At 44.1% G+C, this 20,966-nt stretch overlaps 1 protein-coding gene across 3 annotated transcripts in view; it reads right to left on the bottom strand.

Annotated features, from left to right (window-relative positions):
- The window catches only part of ZNF143 (zinc finger protein 143), a 140,483-nt gene that overhangs the window by 75,805 nt on the left and 43,712 nt on the right, over positions 1 to 20,966 (bottom strand). For all 3 annotated transcript variants that reach the window (XM_075927952.2, XM_006129090.5, XM_075927954.2), the window contains 3 exons: positions 20,021 to 20,217; positions 16,700 to 16,774; positions 3,316 to 3,435 (listed from right to left, as the gene is read on the bottom strand). In XM_075927952.2, the coding sequence (XP_075784067.1) occupies positions 3,316 to 3,435; positions 16,700 to 16,774; positions 20,021 to 20,217 (392 nt within the window). The remainder of the gene's footprint in view (positions 1 to 3,315; positions 3,436 to 16,699; positions 16,775 to 20,020; positions 20,218 to 20,966) is intronic.

Below are 20,966 nucleotides of genomic sequence, written 5' to 3' on the forward strand. Positions count from 1 at the left end.
CATCGCTCCTTTCTCCAGGAGTGCAAGGACCTCCTATCTGAGGAGGGCCTCATGAGACAGGTCCCTGAAGAGGGACAGGGAGGGAGAAAGGGGGGGCAGGAGTCCAAGAAGGGAATAGAGTACCCCCGTGATATTATGTCCAGCACCCATTTGTCCGAGGTGATGACCGACCAGGCCTGGGCAAAGTGGAACAACCGGGGGGGGGGGGGGGGGGGAGATGGTGGGTATCAGTATACAGTCCCCAAGCACACCTTTAAAATGGCTGCTTGGGTAGACTGGAAAGGGGCTGAGTGGTGCCCCTGCCTGCATCTGGGCAGAGCTGACAGCACCCCGAGCCCGGCACATTGGCGAAACCCCCAGTAGGACCTCGGGGTCTATGCCACCAATAGTCCGGCAGTGTGGCCTGCAGCTGGGCCCTATGCGGCTGCCTACTCGGCAACTGTCTGCATTGGGGAGCCAGCGTATGTATACCCAATGACTGAAGAATCGACCTGGTATCTTTCAGGCTGTGAAGCCTGGAGTCGGTATTCTCTGCAAACCTGTATAGTGGCCTGCAGGTCCAACAGGATCCCTGAAACCTGCAGCCAGGTGTTACGTCACATCACCACACCGGATGCCATCATCCTGGCTGCCGAGTCTACTGCATCCAGGGACACTTGTAGGGCAGTGCGTGCTATTGTTCTGCCCTTTGTGGCCAGGACAGAGAACTCCTGCCTGTTCTCCTGGGGCAACCTATTCCGGAATCTCTCCATTGCTTGCCAGGTGTTATAGGCATAGTGACTGAGCATTGCCTGCTGGTTGGCAATGCGCAATTGCACCCCACCCCAGTCGCATAGACCTTATGCCCCATTAGATACATACGCTTAGGGTATTTTGCTTTTGGAGAAGGGCTAGGCTGCCCCGGCCCCTCCTTCTGGGCTACTGCCTGGGCCACAATAGAACCTGGCACCGGGTGCGAATAGAGGTGCTCGTGCCCCGACTGGGGGACATAATACCTTCTCTCGACACCCTTGAGCGTCGGGGATAGAGATGCTGGCATCTGCCACAATGTGTTCGTGATTTTTGCCACTGTTTTATTCAGTGGCAGGGCCAATTTTGCCGGGGTATCCTCTGTGAGGATGTCCACCATTGGGTCTGATTCCTCGGTCACCAGATGTACTGGCATCCCGAGATTTGCCACAAGTCAGCAAAGCAGCTCTTGATGCAACCTCATGTCCATGGCTGGCATAGCTAGGTCCGGGTCTGCCAAGGCCTCGTCCGGAGACGACGAGGATGTCGACTCACGACTCAGGGCCGGCTGCTCCACCAGCACCGGAGCAGGGACCGGCTGCTGTGGCACCTCTGGCCGCTGCTGGAAATTTGCCAGTGGTTCCCCCAGGTCCGGGTGCCCCCTAGGGCTAGCTCCCCTGGGTGATGGCGGAGCTCGGGACAACAAGGCTGAAGGCATGGACCTCCTCCACGACCCACTGCCTGAACCAGAAGGCGGAAGCAGCCCCTGCCACTGGTGATAGGCCCAGAGCGTCCAAAATGGCCAGGGCTGCTGCACCTGTGGCGGCCACATTTGTTCGAACCCCTGCAGTGCCGTCCGGTGCCGAGAGCGAGAACAGTACTGTGATGACATGTGAGAAGATCCTGCAGAACTCTACCTCAGATTCTGACGACAGCTCAGACGCCGACCATGGTGGCGCCATCAAGGGTTGACCCTGTATCGCCTCAGGCCTAAACTGTGCCATGGACTACGACTTCCCAGCGTGAGGAATGGGCTGCAGGTACAGTAACTACGGCACTGGACCGCACGGTACCCCTTGGTAGAACAGTCCTGATCCCGGGCTCAAATCTGGGGATACCGGTGCCGTACTCGGTGCCTGCAGAGCCGGTATCTGCGGTGCCTGCAGAGGCGGTGCCTGCCAACGGGGCCACAGGGCGCATGGGTGCCTGCAGCAATGCCCCAGGGATCAACCAGACAATGCAGCCTCCACCGGTGCCGACACAGTCTGACCCCGTATTGTTGCGGCTGGCAGCGACGGTTGGTCCCTCGACTCTACCAGTGCCGGCCAGGGTCCTGGGGTTGGGGAGACCACCGGTGCCCCCAAGGTTTCTGGTAATGAAGTCGAAGAGCCCTCCGAGGAGGGGGGTGATGGAGGTGAGGCTGTTAGCTCTATCAGTTCCTGAGCTGCCTGGAACGCCTCCGGCGTGGAGGGGCGGTGGGCCAGGATAGGCCCAGGGCTCCTAGCCTTGTGCGAAGTCTCCCGGCCCTGTGTGAAGTCTCCCTCCTCTTCTGTATCCCCTTGTGGGGCCTTGCCCTTGGGTGATCTCCCCCTGGAGTCCTTCACCCGTTTGGTGCCGGGGATTGAGATCGGTGCCATGGTGCCAACTTCTTCTGTACCGCGGTGCGGGGGAGGTCGGAACGCAATTCCCGCACCGATGCTGGTACACTACGCGCCAACGCTTCTCTGGAGGATGTGGGCTGCAGTGCCGACTCCATCAGGAGCAACTTCAGAGAGGAATCCCTTTCCCTCTTGGTACGTGGCTTGAACCCCTGGCAGATCTTGCAGGCGTCCGCAAGGTGAGATTCCCCCAAACACTTAAGGCACTGTTCATGGGGGTCTCCCTCGGGCATAGGCTTCGTGCAAGCCACACAAAGTTTAAAGCCCTGCGGGCCTGGCATCACCGTCCCCCCCGGGGGAGGGGGGATTCAAAGGAGAACTCTCTCTAAGTACTTAACTACAACTACTTGAGAACAAAGAACTGCCAACGAGCAAAGAGAACAAGCTGGGATCTGCACAAGACAGCAAGCTCCAATGACTGTCATGGGCAGTAAGAAGGAACTGAGGAGGGGGAGGGTCGGCAGGGGTACTTATGCTCCGCTATAGCGGCGCCACTCCAGGGGGCGACCTGCCGGCCCGACGGGTACTGCTGGGGAAAAAACGCTCCGGGAACCGTGCACACAGCACGCATGCACCTCATTTGAATGGACATGAGCAATCACTCGAAAAACATTCAACGTTTTTCCTGCTGATCTACCCATTTCTCAGCTGTGATGTATTTGTTAAATCCATGGTTTTTTGGCAATGCCTCCTAAAGTGTGGGGTGTATTTTGCTGGCCAACTAACTACAAAAGGGTCTCATCTCACAACATTAAGCATGACAATATAGAGAACTGGGCCACCTAGAATGTTCTATGGTAGAGATTTCAGTGTACTCAACTCAGGATAAAAGAATGCCCTTATGTTTTGCATGTTTTCATTACCAGTATCCATGTACTTGTATAAACAAAGAATGCCTGCAAGCCATTGACCTTCATTCTGCAATTACCTTAAGATGGTGAGCTGTTGTGTATAGTTTTCCACAGCCATCATATTCACAGCGAAAAGCCTTCTCTCCACTTGGCTGAGATTTAGCTGTCACTCTTGTTCCATGTCCTTGCAAGACAATCTAGGATAAAATAAATATAAAATCATGCAAACCATTTAAGATGTTTGACAAATTAGAAAAAAATCTGATATTAGGTCATGTCAGTCCAATTAGCAATTACTTTTAAAAAGTTTATATCACCAAATATTAACTGATGTGGTTTATTTTTTTTAATTATTAGTATTTTAGTGAAAACACAGGATCTAAATATTCCTTGTCGGTATTTGCACCACCTATGGAAAAAAGCACTACTAATGTATAAGAACTAGAACATAAAATAGATTTGTATCTATTATAAACAAAAGCAAAACTAACTAGTCTGTTTTTCTTGTCCAATCTTAAAATTCAAAAAGCAACCAAATGATATTAATCAGAAAAAAAATAAATTCTATTCTTAAAATTATTTCATTTTAATCATTAAGGTATTTCTATAAACAAACGTAAGGGATTTTTTTTGGTAACATATTTAGTTTTATTCTGACAGTGTCTCTTAAAAGTTTGTGTCCTTGGGAAAAGTGTCATTGAAATACACAGCTGAATTAAAGTTTCCTTTTCTCAAAATATTGGCGATAATGAGCTATTTTATCTTTACACACAGGAAAAAATATATCTAAAAAAACTTTTTAAAAAGACAATCATTCTAAAAGTGCATCACAAGAGTAAAAATAAAATTTTCAGCTACCAGTTTAGGAGAAAGATTGAATGGCTAAGTATGATTCAAGGTACTTGCTAACTGTTAGCCATCCAATCTTTCTCCTAAATTGGTAGCTGAAAACTTTTACTCTTTTGGTGCGTGCTTTTAGAAAGACTGTCTTTTTTTAAAGTTTTTATACTTATTTTTTTTCTTTTTGGTCTTTCCTCTCCACACACACTGTGGGATTGCTGGCTCTCCTCCGCACCCCCTCCATCCCCCCACATTCTGAGGATGTTTCCCTCCCCCTAGCTCTGGAACTGTTGCCCTCCAGGTTGTGGGGCTGATGCCCCCCCTGGTTCTGGGGATGTTGCCTTCCCCCCAACTCTGGGGCTGCTGCCCCCCCTTTGTCTTGGGCTGCCGCTGGGGGGGGGGGGGGCCTGGAGCCAGAGCTACCGGCATGAAGACAGGTAGGCTGCCTGGAGGAGCTGGCAGGGGCAGCCTACTTCGTTGTCGGCCTGCCGGGGTGGGGGGGAGCGGGAGCTGGAGTGGCCTGTTGCGTTGGCCACAGCAGGAGCTAGGTGGCAGAGTATATGCCTGCAGGAGCTAGCACAGGCGGCCAGTGCATGCGCAGAAAGGGCAAGATACGTGCGCAGAAGCGGCAGGTTGAAAATCTCGTGACAGACAGACAAGAACAGTGATGGCTTAATAGAAAGATTGTCTAATAATAAGACTTTCTATTGGTGACATGGATTACAAATAACAGAACACACCTGACAACAAAATTAATCCAATATTTTGGGCCAATATCTCTCTAATTTTATTTACTAAACTTGCTACCACCAAGAAATTGCTATATAATAATGAATCTAATGGCTCAAAAAGGTCTCTCATTGGACAACTAATGCCCATGAACATCTCTCATTCTTTGATTGTTTAGCTGAAGATTTCAATGTAGCATCCCTCTAATAAACATGCAGACACTAATCAGAATATAGATAAAATCATGATCAAATGACTAGTGATTTTTGGGCGCCTCAACTAGACATTCCTCAAAGGGACCTGATTTTTAGAGTAGATACAGAATGCTTTCTCAAAATCAAGTCTCATTCTGGGCTGGAGTATGCTGCGTCCTGGCATATGTTTCTTTCAGCAACCACAGCCAACCACTGCAAAGTTAAAGCAGACCCCAAATTACTCTTTCTTTGTTGAGGCTGTGACAGAGAATCAATATTCTTCTTAACATAGTTCCACTGTTACAGGCTACAGGCTAGACACCACAGCCATATACCATCTGATAATACTAATACCAAGAAACTACCAGGCTGAGCATTCACAAAATTTTACTACAGGTTGGACCTCCCACATCTGACACTCTTGGGACATGACTGGTCTCAGATAAGGGATTTTGTCGGACCAGGGGAGGTCATTTTTGGACCCTGCCACCGATCCCCCTGGCCTAGCAGCTGGCCGCCCAGCCAGCTCCCCACCTCCTGCTGGCTCCACTGCCCTGCCAACTCGCTGGGCAGCCATCGCTGCCATGGCTTTGCCAGGCAGCCTGGTGCTGAGGCTCCAGGCAGCTACAAACAGCACGTGCCAGGGCTCCCTGGGCACCAGGGCAGCTATGCGTGTGCCGGGGCACCCAGCCCCACTGAGCAGTCACATGCCACATCTCCCAACCCCACTGGGCGGCCACACCATCAGCTCCCTGCAGGCAGCCCACTGATCTGCCAGCCTCACAGAGATCCTTACTGCTGGACCTTCACCAGGACTCTCTGGTCCTGCAACATCCGTGTGGTACTATGGATGTTGTCAGACCAGAGATTCCCAGTGAAGAGAGTTTTAACCTGTACTATTATTACACTTAAAATTAATAAAGACACTTCAGAGAGTGAAAATAAATTGTTTTCAGAATTTTGCTTCTCAAACACATTTGCTATTGGAAACCTAATATTTTTGCTATTCTAGTATGGCCTCCTCTGAAGAAATTTAAAAGTATCATTCAATTGATTGTGCAATGCTACTGATGGTCAAACACAACTGTAGCATAATCATGTATCATTGACTGCAGAAACAGAGTACACCTTCACTTGTACACCTGCCCCCACAGGTCAGCAGAGTTTGCAGATAACCTGTGACACATGAGGAAAGAGAGAAGACTAGAGCATTGGTATTGGATCTCTCCGCTGTGGCAGATGAGATGTGAGCTTCCAGTGCCTTTGGTATACAGACACTTCTACATCTTATCTTGTTTCATTTAGCTTTTCAAAAATGTTATAAGCAGAATATTTGGAAAACATCAAATATTAGTTTTCCTGTCTTTCCTGGGTACAGTCACAAATGTCACTTTGTTAAGAAATTCTCTAACCTATCTAAATCATAAACCAAGTGTGCATGAATTAGAGATCTTCTTTTGATGTAGCAAGAAAGATTTTGTATTAATATTTTTGACGTTGTTTTTTTTATTACATTTTTGTTCATGACTCTTTAAAGTAAAGAAACAACTCTTTTCTTGTCTTGTCTTATTCTTTCTTTACAAATGTGTTTGTGAAGAGAAAGACCTTAAACGGTCAGTGAATCTTTCTCTGTGCCTAGTTTCAGAAAGCGCACCAAAGTTTTCCCACTATTCTTGGGACCTCTGAGGAAAGACTTCCCTTTTGAAAAGATTTTTAAGCTTTAAGTGGCACAATGAACTAAATGAAACAGTATTATTTTCAAAGGAAAAGAAAAAAATATGTTACTCCTTACAACTGCGTTTCTCAAACTGTGGGTCCTGACTCCCCGGAGAGTTGCGAGCAACTTACAGGGGGGTTGCAGCAACTTAGAAGGGGGTCACAGTATCACAAAGTTTGAGAACCCCCACCTTAAAAGGCTAGAGATTTTTGTAAGCCATGTCCATTTGTCCCTACATGTTATTCTCTCCGTCCTCTGTACCAAGGCATAAGGAGTGATGCAGACAGGGGCCTCTACAGTTCTCTCTCATACTACATATCCATTAACATCCACAGCAGAGGGGAAGGGGGGGGGGGGGGAGGGTAAATGGAATACAAGTATGGATTACATATCTCAAAAAAACCTCAATTTTTTTTCTTGGGGAGATGGTCTCTATGGGTATGTCTTCTCAGCAAAGTTATTTCGAAATAACAACCATTATTTTGAAATAACTTTACTAGCATCTACACAGCCAAACTGCTATTTTGAAATTAATTCAAAATAGCAGAGCGCTTATTTTGAAATTGGTAAACCTTGATCCACAAAGAATAACGCCATATTCAAAACTGCTATTTCGAAATAAGTGCTGTGTAGGCACTTTATCAAAATAGGGGGCCCTCCAGCCTCAACTAAGAACACTCCTCTTCCTCCCCTCTCCCTGGAGCCCTTAAAGGGGTTGACTCTGGCCACACTGCCTATGCCAGCTCCAAGCCTGCCAGCCCAGAGCCAGCAGTCACTACTCCTGACCCAGTGATCCAAAAACATGAGCCAGCAAGCCACTGGCAGCCAGCCCTCCACCTCTCCCCAGGAGCAGTCTGCCAGCTCCCAGGAGCCTGACAGGGTCCGGAGAAGGCGGGCGCCTTCCTGGTACAGGGTGGAGATCATGGACCTTATTCAAGTTGGGGGGGATGCCCCCAACATCCATGATCTCCTCACTAGACGAAGGAACGCAGCCGTCTATGGCAGGATAGCTTCCAGCCTAAACACCAAAGGCAACATACGAACCCAGGAGCAGGTTCACATGAAAATCAAGGTGGTCCAGTGAGACCCCCCCAACCCTGAGCTTCCCCTCCTCCTTCTTCCCTTTGCTTCCCCTCCAGCTCCCTCCTCCCAGGTTTTCCCCTCCCCTCTCCCGCCTTCTTTCCCCAGTCTCACTAGAGTTTCATTCCCCATCCCCACCTTCAGTTTTGTTAAAGAGAGTCTGTATTCATGAAAATACATGTATTTTATTTGACATTAGGAAGGGGGGGTTAGGGAGGGGTAAGTGGAAGGACATGAAGAAGGAATGAGGCACAGGCCCCTAGTGGGGAAGACCAGGGAGGCTCTTAGTGCTCCTCAGGGTGGAAACTCTCCCGCAGGGACTCTTGGATACTGACAGCCCCCCGATGGACCTCCAGGATGGCAGCCTGCAGAAAGTGCAACCAGGCTCATAGCAATGCGTCCACAAGAAGTACCAAAGTGCCCAGGGGAAGCTCTGGCTCCATGTTGCAGAGTGCTATGGTGTCCCGAGTGAGGGCAACCAGAGCACGCAGACACAAAATGGTTTGCTGTCCCTCATTGAGGTAGGCAAGCAAGCAGGGAAACCTTAGAACCGGCTGTCTGGGGGGGTAGTGTCCCTTTAAGCACAGGCCTCAGATAGCCTCATGCAGCAGCCACACAAACTCCTGACCTGTTGCCCTGCCGGACCTGGTTCCAGCCGGCCTTAAATGAAATTCAGCGTCCACTCAGTGTAGATGCGCTATTTCGAAATGCATTTTGTGTGTAGACACGTTATTTTGAAATAACTTATTCTGAATTAACTATTTCAAAATAAGGTATTTCGAAATAATGCTGTAGTGTAGACATGCCCTATCTGTACTCCACACGAGAGATGAGCAAGCAATAATCAAACAGGAAATGGATGCAAGGTCTCCACAGCTGAATCTGTAGTTGAAGACTGGCCAAAGTGAACTATTTTGTGAAGTTATGGAAGAAGCTACAGGTAACTGTGCTACATACCTGCACACTCTCTGGGAGTGGTATGTGAGCTAGTCTTATAGCAAAGAAAAATGCAGCCAGAGAGCTATTAGAAAGTCTCTGAGCACTTACATCTTGACATCTGAGGTAGGGTAACAAAATGAGATGGTGTCTTTCTATGTGGTTTTGATCTTTGTAGATAAGAGCCCAGTGCTGTTTGGAAATCTAGAGAATTAATCCCTCTCTGCTCATCAAATATATGTGCTTCTAGAAAAAAAAAATGGTAAGGAGATGGCTTATCTCGTGAGACTCAAATTACTTTAGAGATAATTTCACTGAATTCAATAGGCAGCAGGTTTAAAACAAATACAAGGAAGTATTTGTCCACACAATGTACAATCAATCCGTGGAACTTTTTGCCAGAGGATACTGTGAAGACCAAGAATATAACAAGGTCCAAAAAAGAACTAGATAAATTCATGGAGGAGAGATCCATCAACAGGTAATAGCCAGCATGGGCAGAAGTGCTGTCTCTAGCCTCTGTGTGCCAGATGCTAGGAATAGCCATTCTTATGTTCAGATAGGGGCAAACACACACACACACACACACACACACACACACACACACACACACACACACACACACACACACACACACACACCCATCCCCACCAACAACAACCACCACCTTTTCTTTAAGAAAGGTAGTATATGTTGGATCTCTCATGAGCCCTCCCAACTCACTGGCTCTTCTGGCTGATGTGATAGTGACTGTGAAGACAACTTTTATTGTGACAGGCCATGGACCATGTGGCTCAAGGTTCATGGGAAGATCTGTTGAGATGAAAGAATGAGGTTGAAGCCCTACTGAGGTCTTGGCTTCAACAGCGGTGGGAAGAATCTAAGAAGTCCCATAAGGAATCTATATCTTGTGGGATGAATGAAGATAATATAGGCATTGATAGGAGGATGAAAAGCACCGATTGCTACTAAATAACTAGTGGTATTGTGCCCACGAGGAAAAACACTTCTGCTTATCTAAGCAGCATACCTTTGCAGAATCCTTCCTGTTTTGGTGGAGGTTGGATTGAACCACCCAGGAACATAAATGCTCTACATCTGATGCCCATTCAAATACCATGTTTTGAGTTGCAGTTCTGAGCTGAGATGCCTGCTTATCTCATTGTGCTGCATTAGCAGGTTTGAAAATGTTGATGAGCAGGTGGGTTGAAAGTCTCAGTAGGACTGTGAATTAGGGATGTTAAATATCAGTTAATGGAATAGCCAGTTAACCTCACGAATTCTTATCGGTTACGTGACTATTCTATAGCCCCCAGAGGCCGGGCCAGCAGCCAGTGCACTCTAGCCTCACTCCCAAGGAGCCCCCTGTCACTCTGCACTGCTGCCTCTGTATCAGAGGCAGCACTGCAGGATGTCAGGTGGAAGCTGGTACACAAGGGGAGTCAGTTTAAAAAACAGCTCCCCTCAGACTGGCTGCCTGTCACCCTGTGCTGCTGCCTCTGATAAAGAGGCAGCAGCGTGGGGTGGCAGCAGCCTTGGCCCAGGGGGAAGGCTGAGTTCCCAGACCCGGTGCAAGCCACAATTGAGCTGGACTGCCTGCCTGGCTCCTACTACACTTTAAATGCAGAGCCGCAGCTGGGGTAAGTTCTGGACCTACCAAGCCAGCCTGCTAAAAAATTTGCTGGCGGGGGTGGGGGAAAATGCATGTAGTCTATAGCATTAACCTAAAACCAATTAACCAATAAGCAAAAGCTTAATCGACTACGCTATCACATCCCTACTGTGAACCAGAACTATTTCAGCTAATTGGGCATAATGAGGATGTCCTAAGCCCTAATGTAATAGATATTCTGTAGGACTTGTGGTATAAATTAGATGGGAACGAAGGCATAGCTGAGGTGATCCCTGTATGGAAGCAAAAGGGCATCTCCTTTTTAGACCCTGAAACTGGTTCTGGCCAAGAATCAATCTCCATACCCTGTTCATTTTGGGGACTAAGTAGTAAGTAGAGTAGAATCCTTACTCTGGAGCAGGGCGGCCAAAGTTGGTATGTTCGTACAAAATTGGTACTATTTACCTCCCTTTGTACGTTTGGTACGACGCCCGATATTTTTGGTACGTTTTAGGAATTTTGTGTTAATATTATAAATTTTTGCTCAGAAGCCTCTAAGTTATAATTTTATGTTCCACGCTCATTTTTAAAACGTTGACATTTCTTACATCTGATACATGTTCATTAATATCTTTTCGGTTTATTATGCAAATGAAGACTGGGGAGAGGAGACTGTGACTGTGTGTATTGTGTAATGTGATGCAATCATGTGATGTATTCCTCCGCTTCACGTGGCCACGTCACTGGCCCTGCCGCCCTAGCATCAGTTGAGTTGCAGTGACGCAGTTAATGCTGTGTTCCGGTTACTCAGCGTTGTTTGCTTACTTTTACAAGTCCTTTCTGAACATTTTGTATTTTCATGTTGTTTTTTGTGAACCCATTATGTGTGAAGAGAAAAATATGGATATTCGTTCAGATACTGATGAAAATGATAAGGATAACACTCCTAAGAAAAAGAAACAAAATTGTACAGCTTCTTATGAGAGAAAATTGCCGTCGAAATTGTTGACACGAAAAATTTTCTGGCTGGCTAATAGTTAGTAAATACAACTCAGGTAAAGGTTTCTGCAAATTATGCAATTGCAAAATTGCTGGTAGTTTAAGTCAAATTGAAAGACATGAAAACACAGAAAAGCTTCAAAAAAACCTAAAATCTACAAAACAAACTTCAAAAGTAACTGACTTTATGAAACCTGGTCCATCCTCTAGTCACTCAGCACAGATAGCAGCTGCTGAGCTTAAACTGTGTGGATTTATTGCAGAACACAATTTACCTATAGCCCTTTTGGATCATTTGCTTGGCCTCGTTGCAAACGTTTGTCCAGATTCAAACATAGCAAAGGATACCAAGTGTGCTAGAACCAAAGGAACATACATTTTTTTCTAATATGATCGGTGAATATGACTTCAGTAACGTATCTAAGTTGAAGGTGACAAAATTTTCTCTTATTATTGATGAGACAACAGACATTTCTACTCTCAAACAACTTGTTCTGGTAGCTAGACATTATGATGCTGAAGTTCAAAAAACAGTGGACAAATTTCTAACACTTTTAGAAATTAAAGACACAACTGCGCTTGGAATTTATAATTGCATAGAGGCGTTTTTTAACAGTAATGAAATCCCCTTTGAAAACCTAATAGGATTTGCCAGCGATAATGCTAGTGTTATGATAGGAAGCAAAGGAGGAGTCCAGCATCTCTTAAAGCAGAAAAATCCTCATATCTTCATACAACCTTGTGTTTGCCATTCATTGCACTTGTGTGCTTCTAAAGCCTGCACTGCACTGCCACATTATTTAGAAGAGTTAGCCAGAAAGATTTTTTCATATTTGAGCTATAGTCCTAAGCGCCTAAATGAATATAAAGAATTTCAAACATTTACAAATAGCAATCCTCAAAAAATTCTCCACATTAGCTGCACAAGATGGCTTTCCCTTGAGCAAGTGGTGAAAAGAATTTTAGAACAATGGCCTACACTTTTATTGTTCTTTACATCTGCTGCATTAGAAGATGGCATTCCTATGGCTTCAAGAATTCTAGAGGGATTACAAAATTCCATTACAAAAATGTATTATGCTTTCTTAGCTTACATTTTGCCTGACATCAATAAGCTCAATTTGGAGTATATCAAGCAGAAACATTTAGAATTCATAAGTTAAGGAATTCTATTAATACTAGTGTTAAAGGGATTCTCAGTAATTTCATCAAGCGAGAAATTTTGAAACCTAATGATATAAGTAAAATCAATATTAATGATCCTTCAACATATCTCAGGATAGATTACATTTATTGTGGTGCCACTGTAGAAAGCATTTACCTGGATTATTCAACAAAAATTTCCCAGAAAGAATTGCAAGAATTTCGAGTAAAAATTTTAAATTTCTATGTTTGCCTTACAAAGCAGATGTTGCAGCGCTTTTTATCTTGTGAATTGTTTGCAAAACTGGAGTTCCTTGAGGCGTTGGACCCAGCTACTGTTATTGAGGGAAGGCCTAAATCAATTATCCCACTAGTTATGAAATTTTCTAACCTAGTCAATGAAGAACATTATGAACAAATAAATAAAGAATGGAGGGAGCTGACAATGCAAGATCAACCTCCTAATGCTGAAAAAATGCCTGAAAAATTTTGGTTTAGCATATGTCAAGAAAAATGCGGTGACAAATATCGCTTCTCTCTGTTGTCAAAATTTATGATCAATCTTCTTTCATTGCCTCACTCTTCAGCAGCTGCTGAAAGAGTTATCTCCTTACTCAACAACATTCAAGTTAAAAATCGCGCATCTATGAAAATGTCCACCTTAAATGCATTAATAAGATCTAAATCTTTACTTCAAGACATTAACTGCACGACGTGGAATCTACCAAAAGAGCTTTGTGATAGAATGCAACAAAAAAGATGGTATAGTAATGAAGCAGTTGACGAAAAAGTTCTCTTTTAACAAAATATAAGGTAAGTTGAATATATTTCCTCCATGTCAATGTTTTAGTAAGATGTAGTATAAGTTAAATGTATTTTTTCCTGTTTAAGATGTTTTATAGGGTTTATATATTGATGTTTAAAATTTGGTACGTTTGTGTGTGTTTTGGTACCTTTTCGTGAAAAGTTTGGTACTATTACAAAATAAATTTTGGCAGCCCTGCTCTGGAGGTTGATGTGGAACTCTTTCTATGGCTCCCTGTTGGAGAAGGGAGTCCACTTCTTGACACAGACTTTCCTCACGAGATTAGTCCCTGAACAGGAACTGGGAAGGCATTGACAGAAACACAATCAGAAATCTGTAGAGAATAAATTTCTAGCATCCATTTGCCCATTATGAAAATCTTCCAGCTGTGGGCAATCTGAGTACAGTGGCCTCCAAAACCTACGCATCAGGATGATGTAGCATCAATAAAAGGAAGCAGATTTCAATGAGTCTGTCTAAAAATTTGTCTGTGGGTTATTTTGTTTCTGTGGGTTACAGTGAATGTCACAGAAGCCATGTACCTAGATCTCTATACTTTCTGTCATTTGTGTGGTGAGTCCTGGGAGCAGTGGTGATGAAACAGTTGAGATGGTTTTGCTCTGTTCCTCTGTTTATGCTTCCTCTTAAAGGCAGGGGTATAGATATACAGAAGAATAAAGCTTTAGCCTCATGTTCTTAAGAGAGTTGAGTGATTCATCTGCCTTTTCAATGATCAACTTAAGTGTACCAAAGGGAAAATTGTGAATGGAAACTGTTTCTCTCTAGGGAAACCTGATGATTTAGATATCTGCTCCCATGATGAAGACCGTAACCATCCTTCTGGTTTGCAGTAACTATTGCTTTCACCAACCAAGGACTAGAACAAAAGTTTTATTTTAGAGAGAGTTTGTCCTTAAACCAATAATTCTGCTCAATTAATGGCACTGTATTTAGTTAGACGAGCTGGATAATTTCAAATAAATTCTAAATTGGAGAGAGGCAGAAAAGACTACCTTTTTCCCCTCAGATGTTTATCAGTTTGTCACTCTTGTCTAAGGGTGCAATTTTGGGGAGTTATAGTCTGGATCTTTCAGTGGCTACTTGTATCACCAAAGAGTTGGATGGTGGTGAGAGACTATAAACTCTGCACTCTCAGATGGAATGAAGAAGTGCATCACAGCCCTCTGCTGGGTGGGACTACAAAAAGCAGGCATGTGCTACACTATCCTATCTGGATCCATGATGGCCTATTTGATTGGGCGAGCTGCCCGTCTGAGACCCAAGGGTTCCAAGATATTCAGCAATCCATGTGGAGGCTGATGAACCTTTTTAAGTTGTATCTAGAGCTCATTACCACTCTTCGTGGGAGCATCTGATGGTGAAGATGGGGTAACTGCCTCATCTAGGGAAAATGAAATTGCTACCAGAACCATCAGAACCAGTTCAACTTCATCTTCTATGTACTCAAATGGAGCTGGCTGATGTAGGCCAGGAGATAAGACAGACTCATGTACTGAACCCAGGACTGGGCTAGATGGACCTTTGTTCTGACCCAGTATGGCCGTTCTTATGTCAGCACGTGGGATATGGCTCAACAGGACTCCACAGCCATAGATTACCACCTTTTTCTGAAAAATCCTATCTGTTTGGGCTTCTGATCTCTTGGGGCTTCTGTATGGTAAGGTGGGGGCTTATCTGGAACCCGCAACTCACCAGATGAAAAAATTGGATCCTAAATTACTAGCACAACCAACAACATCAATTATTAAGCGCTCAAACTCGCAGGTAGAAGAGAAACACGGTCTGACTCCTCAGAATAGCTTCCTCCTTTGAAGTAACTGGGTTTCTGTACAAAGACAGACCCAACAGACTGCTGCAAAGAGCAGGAGAGTAAAAATATCTTTCAGAGACATGTAAGTCCCAGATTTCCCCAGAACATGGTGCGAGTTACCTGGTGGAGCTGTCAGATGCAGTGCTCTTCTGGGTACAGTGGAGACAGACCCCCTGTGAGGCCATGACAATATCTTTGACGTCTAAATCAGACCCTGTAAAGGGAGTGGCAGAAGATCCCTAGTTTTGGTTTGCATGTTGGAAACAGTATCGCAATTGAGGGATCCATACTCCTTGCCACATTCTCCTGCTAAGGAGGTTTATTCTGGCAAAATCTATAGGATCCAAGTGCACACACTATCCTCTCTTGGAAGGAGTCGGGGCATCCTTGGAAGGAGGTTTGTCTCTCTGCTTTTAAGAAGTTTTCTTTGCTCTCATAAGATGCCTTCTCAGTCTTGAAAATCTTAGCCTCAACTTCTAAGCTCTTTTACTACCTGTTTACTGTGGCGGATGATCTCCCAGGCCCAGATCTGATTGAATATCTTGGGGTTTCTCCATCAGATGTTTTTTAAGTCTTAGCTCTTCACCCTCATGAGTTCTGGAAGGGAAGGAGGAGCAAATCCAATACTTCACCAAGATGTAAGTTTCACCTAGGCAACAACAGTCGGGTTGGTTTGTGTTGCTCACTGAAAAGCAACAGGGGCAAGAAATGTAATTTTTTAATTCTGAGACTCTAGACATAATCTAACTTCCTTTCCTGGGGACAGTGAAAATCAACTAACCAATCACACTAGTTCTTAAAACCATAAGAGTTAAATACTAAATTAATTTAAAAGATATTTGCAGATTGACACAATTCAAAAAGAAACTGGACACAGAAGATTGAGACTCAGGCCATGTGGCAGTAACAAGGAACTGGAACAATGCCAGTCTCCTTATACCGTTGGTTCAGAGCAAGAAGAACTGCATGTGTTATGGAGCAATGGACACGGCTTACTAAAAATACCTGAACTTAAGCTGCATCAGGCAAGATATTTCTAATGAAAGCAAGGCATGAGTGAGACCTCATCTGGAGTACTGTGTGCAGTTCTGGTCCCTAATGTTTAAGAAAGATGAATTCAAACTGGAACAGGTGCAGAGAAGAGCTACTAGGACGATCTGAGGAACGGAAAACGCACCTTCTGAGAGAAGACTCAGAGAGCTTGGTTTCAACCAAACCAATGGAAGGCTGAGATATCATTGCTCTCTATAAATTCATCAGAAGGATAATTATCAGGGAGAGCGAAGACTTCTTTAAGTTAACAGTCGACACAAGAACAAATGGATTATAAACAGACCACCAATAAATGTAGGCTTGAATTTAGAAAGGGAAAAAATGGGCCTGCTGTCTGTATAGATTTGGAATAAAAAAAACTCCTGATGAGCAGCCCAAGGAGTTGGCTCAGAGCTCAATAGTTGGTGTGCTTTCAGCTGTTATGAGAAAGATGAATTCTTGCACTGTAAAAACTTTTGGACATAGTAGAGACAGAAAATAAAAATTTCATTGGATCCAATTATATTGTACAGTATTACATACCTGCATTTTTTTCTCTTGCTCATTTTCACCTATCATTCCCGAGCTACTGACACTTTCATTTCCATCAATAGACACCTGAAAATAATATGATAGAAAAAAATTAACCAGTTGCTCTTCTTCACTGAATAATGCAAAAGACTCAGCGTCTGTGGGTGCACAGTGCACACTTATTCACAGCTCTGTTAGTCCTGTATCTTGAAACATGGCTACCATCCTATATGTTGGCTCTTAAAAAACCTTCAAAATTCCCACTGAAATCGCCTGTTACAACAAAAGCCATGTATAACAACTAAAGTGTAGAAATACTTAAGGTCGTGTTAAAATGAGGAGGACTAGCAAGGACCAAATTTGTCCTCAATTTCATTATATTGACTTCTGTCACGAAAGACATCAGTGAAGCTAAATCAGGGATGAATATTGTTCTAAATCTTTCTCATAACCAAACCATTTCTATCATTATTATGTTCATGGAGATCCGGTAATTTGTAGTAATGAGGACATGATGGCAAATTTAGAAGTACAGAACCAGATCGTTCCCTTACAATGTTCCCTTGGAGATGTTCCAAAGGCACAAAGGGACAGTAAAGCCAGCTTTTAACCAGACAGCAAAGGATTCCTCCAATGTCAGAGAATCCACTATCACAAGGGTCGGCAACCTTTTCAAAGCAAAGAGCCAAACTATATCAAAATTCAAAACAAGTGGTCAACAAAAAGCAGTATAGGAATGCCCACTTGCATGACTGACAATATACAACTTACTATTATTGATAACTGACATGATGATTAATAGCAGCATAAATGAAACATTGTACTCTCAGACTTTATTTAATGGGACTTCCGCTGCTACATCTTTTTGCGCATTTCTTTGAAGTTTACATCGTAACTGGTCTTCTGTCAATTTTATGGCAGGAGGCTGGGGATATGGAGGTATGAGGGACTCAGAGCAGTGGGTTTGGGTGTATGATGGGCTCAGGAGGCTGGGGTGTGGGGGGGGGGCTAAGAGGGGCTCAGGGCAGGGGACTCAGGTGTATGATGGGCTCAGATTTGGTGTGTGTGTGTGGGCGGGGGGGGTTGTGCCGGAGTGTTACGATGCTGCGACCAGATGGGAGCTGGGCCCCAATTGGGGGCTTGTTGGCCAGGCTTCATTTATAAATAAAATAAAATAAAATAAAATAAAATATTATGCTAAAACCACAACTCAGTCTGGTAACAAATTTCATTCTAAGAAAGAAATTCAAAGAACAGTGAAAATATCAGTTTAATATTACTCACCCACACACAAAAATATGTGAAAAGAACAGTAAGTTTGTACTCAAAGTTAGGAAATGCCAGAATTAAGAATGTCTTGCTCTATGACCTCTTTGTCATTGCTATACAAGTACCAAAGGTTATCATCCAGGAGCTGATACACTGAAAGACTGAAAACATAAGAATATTTCTGCTCCTACAATTACTTTGTCCCTCATGTTTTATAGTTTTCTGTATAATGGAAGGTTTATCTAAGTAGAATTTCTGAACTGCTATGCTCCATTGCAACCTGTATGAGTAACTGTCAGCTTTACATTTTTATGATTAAAAACACCTCTTCAAAGGACCTCCTGCCAAACTCAGTTGCTGCCTAGTTACCACTCTTTCTTTTGTGCTTTATATCATGCCTCCAACTATCCACTGGATCTTTCCATTTTATACTCAAAACAAGATCAGCAAGCCCTGGTATACATTAGGGAGTTATTTTGAAATTATAAGTGAAACGTCCACACTATTTCAAAATAATGGACTGATTATTTTAGAATCTGTACTCCTGCTTTCCTCAGGGAAGAAGCTTATTTTGAAATAGTTATTTAGGGAGTTATTTCTTCAAATTCAGCTATTTCAAAATAATTTCCTAGTGCAGACATGCTCCAACACTGCACATCTTATCATCATCTCTTTGAAGAGAGTCACTTTACTCTTTCACACTTTCAAATTATTTTCTTGTCATGAGCATATCTCCTATCAGCAACTTCTGGCTGGGAAGTAATCTTCTCTTACCTGTTTAATCACCTCTCAAAGTCAGCCTGGCTTTGAATCAGGTCATTATACAGTGTGCTCTACTTCATGGGGTCAATGTCTACTTTACAGTTTTCACAATAAATCTCTCATACTTCTTATCCTACTTAATATCAGTATCATTATTTTCTATTCAATTAATATTCTAGTCTTGAGTGTTTTGAGTAAAAAGGTGGTATCTCTAATATTTTCCCTTTTTGCCCAGAATCCTACTTTCTATCTAGTCTTCATTTCTAGTGGAGGCTATTTACCTAACCCTCATCCTTTCTACTACTAATTGTTTGTCTACTTCTCCATAGAAAAGGGATGGGCAATATTTTTAGATGGGGGAACACTTCAGAAATTTTTGAAGAGGCCTCAGGCAGCCCCAAAAGGGACGGGGCCTCTGGTAGAAGGGTGGAGCCAGAACACTTCCTTGCTTCCCCGCCCACAGACCCGGATTGGCTTGAGGTTGGGGGGAGTGGTGAAGTCTTTGCCCCCATCCTCTCGGAGAGAACTGCCAGCTGTTCAGAACAGCTGGCGGTTTCCTCTAGGCGCCTGCGCCCCTGGTGGCAAGAGGAGACTTGGCACACTCCCCTCATCCCCAGTTCAATCACGGCCTGGGAGCGGGAGCAAAGTCTCCTCCCGCCCTGTCCCCATCCTGAAAGGGGTGAGTGGTACTTAGAGTCAACCCTAGGTATTGACCAAGTACTGCGCACCCCTGGTGGAAGAGGAGATTTCGTGCACTCTCCCCCTCCCCCGGCCCCAATTGGCCTGGAGGCAGGGTCGGGGCAGGATGTCCATGGGCCGTATCAACATGCTTGGCAGGCCAAATCCAGCCTACGGAGGCCCTTTTGCCCTCCCCTGCCATAGAATTATAGAGTCAGGGACATTTCACTAGATCTTTCAACTCTGGACAAAAAAACTCTCATCATAACAACAACCAGCTCTGTATCTCCTTTAGCTCAATCCCCAGTTGTCTTATTTTTCATCAAACTGTCTGTCTGGACTCTGACCAATTCAGATTATATCTTAATTTCTTGTCCCAAATACTCTCCTTTGCTCTCTTCCATATGTTTGCTATCACTCTACTTAACCTCAATGACAGAAAAACTGACTCAACCTTCACCTCATGCTGTTTCATCTATTCCATAAATCAGTGGTTCCCAACCTTTTTTATGCCATGGACCAGCAAACCCATTCACAAACTTTTGGCAGACTGGTAACATTTTGTCTGCCTATTTTCATATTCATTAAAGAAACTACATACAGATAAAAGGTCCTCTAATGTACCTTGGCTGCATACTGTTCCAAAGCACTGATGGTATCTGGATCAATTGTAGCATCTCCCGTATGGAGGCCTGCCACTGTGCCATCAGCTTGAATAGCTAAGATGGTATCTGACTGTGGCATTTGAACTGTATGGTGAATGTAAGCAGTGGTTCCATCTTCCAGCTGAACTGCCTGTAATGCACTCTGATCATAACTGTCTGAGAAATAAAATTAAAAACACTGTTAAGACCAGGAACGAATATCAGAATCTGTATTTTTCCAATATAGTGGCATCAGATACATGAAATTATCATCAGATTGAAATGCCACTGATGAGCAGAATAGTTTAGAAAATTGCTATCAATACCACAGACTGAACTTGTAAATGAGCACTTACCCAAAATATTTCTATTTCTGTCCACTTACAAAGAGTACTACAATTAACCTGTTACTCACGAATTATGACACTGCACACTTTGAAATTTCTAGTCTCTAGTTATCGATTGTTGATATTCTCAGATTTAGAATGTGTAAACTTGTTTCCTGTACGCTAAGAAAAATTATTACCTACTTTCTATAACTATTGTTCTTTGAGAAGTGTTGCTCGTGTCTATTTCATTCTAGGTGCAGGTGTGCCCACATGAACAGTCATTGGAAACTTTTGCCTCAGTGATATCAATAGAGTTGGCTGTGGCACCCCTTTGAGTTCCACACTCATGCATCGGTATATCAGCCACCACCAACCAAGGTTCTCTCTAAGCTGCACAAAAGCACAGCCCCGCAGCTGCTTAATAGAGCTGCCTGGCTGGGGGAGGGGCACTTCTCCCTCAGCTACAGAAGCAGCAGCTCCCGGAAGACAGAACAGCAAGTATCTCCCAGCCGATAGGGACATGTCCCCTCCCTACAGGCTGGGAGAGACTCGCTGCTCTGTCCTCAACAGGGAACTACTGCTGCTGTAGCTGAGGGA

This window comes from Pelodiscus sinensis, chromosome 5, assembly GCF_052426305.1.
Source record: "Pelodiscus sinensis isolate ZL-2025 chromosome 5, ASM5242630v1, whole genome shotgun sequence".
In the NCBI taxonomy this organism is placed as follows: Eukaryota; Metazoa; Chordata; order Testudines; family Trionychidae; genus Pelodiscus; species Pelodiscus sinensis.